The sequence below is a fragment of the Cucurbita pepo genome, chromosome 13 (genome assembly GCF_057944985.1).
Source record: "Cucurbita pepo subsp. pepo isolate OVF chromosome 13, ASM5794498v1, whole genome shotgun sequence".
NCBI classification, from domain to species: Eukaryota; Viridiplantae; Streptophyta; class Magnoliopsida; order Cucurbitales; family Cucurbitaceae; genus Cucurbita; species Cucurbita pepo.
In genome coordinates, this window is record NC_141810.1 from 9,652,200 (window position 1) to 9,655,954 (window position 3,755).

At 32.7% G+C, this 3,755-nt stretch overlaps 1 protein-coding gene across 1 annotated transcript; it reads left to right on the forward strand.

The window, feature by feature from the left end:
• Positions 1-927: 927 nt before the first annotated feature.
• On the forward strand, positions 928-1,986 carry LOC111784509 (allene oxide cyclase, chloroplastic). Its single transcript, XM_023665184.2, has 2 exons — positions 928-1,250; positions 1,335-1,986. Exons 1-2 carry the CDS (start codon positions 1,022-1,024, stop codon positions 1,856-1,858), a joined length of 753 nt encoding a protein of 250 aa, XP_023520952.2. The 5' UTR covers positions 928-1,021; the 3' UTR covers positions 1,859-1,986.
• Positions 1,987-3,755: the final 1,769 nt, after the last annotated feature.

Below are 3,755 nucleotides of genomic sequence, written 5' to 3' on the forward strand. Positions count from 1 at the left end.
TTACCATTTTGAAGCTTAGTTATGGCATATCCATCTTTTTTCATGCTTAATTGGCGTTGGTTCTTCCACTAAAGCTACCGCAAAATCAATAACCAAACTTTTCCGGCCACCATTTTGTTACAACACATTCCATTTTTCTTCAATCACTTGTCCGCACCTGCTTTAAGTATATTCAACCACCCTCATAAACCATATTTATCACCCTTCATACTCAAACTTCCTAAATTTTTTTGAAAATCATTTTTTTTTATTTTCTCCTTATTTTCATTTTTTTTTTCAATTTTTTTATATTAAGCGCATATGTTTGATATAAAAAATTAGAAAGAGGGAAACAAAAGGTGAAATTGTTAGTGAGAAAAAAAAATGTTTTGGTGGGACAAAAAATATATAAATTTTTTAAAAAACAAGCCTTAGATATGTGAATATATATATATATATATTGATAAGAAAAATGTGAGATACTCTACCATACACGTTATGGAAGTTGACAAAAAAAAAAAAAAAAAAAAGAATTAAAATTGTAACAACTTTCCATTTTTTCTTAAAGGAATCTTATCTTGCACTTACTGAAACGGTTTCACATAATAAATGTTAAATGCAATTTTGTCTAAGCATATTTTGTTAAGATGGCAAGTGAATTAAATATTTCATATTATTAAAAAAATACGAATAGATTCATTGTATCCTTACCTCATTTTTAAAATTATTATAAATATTAATAATATTTTACTTTTATCGGTAAAATTTAAATTGGGAGTCCTTTGGAAAAACATGAAATTCTAAATCATGTGATATAAAAAGAAAAAAAAAAAGAAAAGAGGAATGCAAAAAATGTGGCACGTGTAACGCATGGACGGTGCGGTATTTGAATACTGTTGGGTGTCCATGTCACGTGGTGTAAAATGTGTCCCTTTAAATAATCTGGAAATTGGCAATAAGAAAGCAAGCACACACAAGGGTCTCCTCTTCTTCATCTCTGCTCTGTTCCGACCTTGGTTTGAGATCTGAGGCACCTCCAGTAATGGCGTCCTTGAGTTCTTGCGTGGTTTCTTCCCTTAAAATCCCCACACCCTCTCAAACCCACAGGCTTTTGGGTTCTAAGCTCCCACAATCGCTGTCCTTCTCTGCTCAAACACTCAAATCATCATCATCATCATCATCATCATCCCGCCGAATTACCCCCAACAAATTCACCACCACAGCACTCCTCTCCAACAAAATCCAATCCAGCTCGGAGCCTGCAAAATCCAGTAACTCTCACTTCTTTATTAATTTAATTGAATAAATTCAAAAATAAAATATAACTTTTTTTTTTTTTTTGTGTGTGTGTTCAGCAAAAGTTCAAGAACTGTTCGTGTACGAGATAAACGAGCGGGACAGGGGAAGCCCAGCATTCCTAAAGCTGAGCAAGAAGGAGGAGAACGCACTGGGGGACCTTGTCCCATTCAGCAACAAGCTCTACACCGGCGACCTCCAGAAGCGCATTGGCATAACGGCAGGGATATGCATCCTCATCCAGCACGTTCCCGAGAAGAAAGGCGACCGCTACGAGGCCGTCTACAGCTTCTACTTTGGCGATTACGGGCACATGACGGTGCAGGGCGCTTACCTGACTTATCAAGACACCCTGCTGGCCGTCACCGGGGGAAGTGGAATTTTTGAGGGCGTGTCCGGGCAGGTCAAGTTGCATCAGATCATCTTTCCTTATAAGCTGTTTTACACCTTTTATTTGAATGGGATTGAGGATTTGCCGGCGGAGTTGAGGGGGAAGCCTGTTGCGCCCTCCGTCACCGTCGAGCCTGTGCCTGCGGCTAAGGCCTGTGACCCTTCCGCCACCATTCCTAACTATACCGATTGAGGGTTTTAGTTTAATTGAAATGAAGTTGGTGTTTTGTAACTGAAGAAGTTTGTGTGATGTCCCCCACATATTTGTTTCTTAGACTTGTTTTTTCAATTTTATCATTCCCTAACATCCTTCTTCTGTCATACTCCTTTTTTTTTTTTCTTTTTTTTTTTTTTTTTTCATTTTTACCAAAATTCTTGAATTTTTAATTAATTATACACAATAAATCTAAAGGTCCAACAAAGAAAAAAGTTCATAAAACATGGTAAGAAAATTGTTAAAAAAATTACCCAGTGGCCCCTCAAGTATTTAATAATTGCACAATAGTCCCTCCAAAAATTCTTCAATTGGAGAAAGTCTTCCCTATTACAAATTAAATTCCTAAATTAAATTCCTGGAGTGGTGGGGAATGTTGGTGTCCTTAAATGTCAAAATTTTCTTTCTAAATTTCCTTATTACATTTACTATTATGATCGGATACAATATTCCCTTATTCCATTCGGATGTTCCTTTATTCCCTTATTCCATTCAGATGTTCCTTTATTCCAGTCAAATATTTTATCAAAATGGGACAAATTACCAATTCTGGAATACATCATTTATGCATGAACAAAGCCCTAGGTTTTTCACTTCTTCCAATCAAATTAAATGGGACAAATTAACAATTCTGGAGCAAATCATTGTTGTCTATTTCTCGATTTTGCATTTTACTAAAGTTCAACTATTTGTTGGAAGTCTAAAAAGCAAACCAATTTTTACAAAATATCAGCAAAGAGGATGTTTTTACTAATGGAAAGACAACAATTTACCTTTGATTTTATGGAAGACAAGTTGGGCGTGATTGACATACACTCTTCAACTTTGAGAGTGAGCGTTGGAATATATTTTATATAGTTGTAATATATTAGGATTTTTCTCTTATTTTTTACTTGTTTTAAAGATTTGGTTAGCTATATCTTATTTTTAAAGATTTGGTTAATAATATATTTTATCTTATTTTTAGAATTCTTTCAATTTCACTTTTGTTTCTCATTCTTAACATAAGTATAAAATAATTATCCTATTTAAACGTTGTAAACAGTATGTGTGCGCGCACGTGTATGCATGTGTGTGCATGTATGTGCGTACACATATATTGAAGATATATTTATATTAAGCAGAGTAGATAATTAATAATGAATGTTGGAAGATGTTTCCTATGAGTAGATAATTAATAATTAATAAAGAGAAGCTAAGTTTGCAATTCATGGTGATTTTGAGATACTGCATTAGATCATACCATTAGCATACTAAAGAAAATGAACTATTTATTCATATAGATTTCAGTTTGATGATTGTATTAAAAATTAAAATAAAATTACACGAATCAAGTCTCTTAATGTTTTCCATTAATATGGAATTCATTCACCAAATCTGAAACTTCATTCACAGATCTTCTTAGCTATTGAAATTTCTCCACAATATTAACTTCTTCCAAAAACTTCGGTTATGACTCGAACATAGTGCACAATTTTTTTGGAATCTCTTGAAAGAAAATCTTTAGAGAGTTGAAAGGGAGAACTCTATAGAATTCTCCATTGTCCGAGAAAGCCTCTTGAATATTTTTTTAGCTTTAATCCAAATATTCCATTTGAATATTTGTTATTTGAATATCTATTCTATTAAAATATAATCTTTTATTTAAATTATATTTACAAATTTTATTATTTTAGATATGGAATACAATAAATATATTTTCTTTTTTATATTTAATATATCTAATATATTAAATATTAATTTTAAAACGTGAAAATTTTCTCTAAACTAAATCAATCTATCTAGTGTTGCAATGTATCCAGGCCGATTTTCAAGTTGAGTTGAACTTGCAAAGACCTAAGGCAAGTTCATTCAAGTTGAGTTGAACTTGTAAAGA

Coding starts and splice junctions, on each gene's coding strand:
- LOC111784509 (XM_023665184.2), top strand. CDS start 1,022: ATGGCGTCCTTGAGTTCTTGCGTGGTTTCTTCCCTTAAAATCCCCACA. Junction 1,251..1,334: donor CTCGGAGCCTGCAAAATCCA/GTAACTCTCACT, acceptor GTGTGTGTTCAG/CAAAAGTTCAAGAACTGTTC.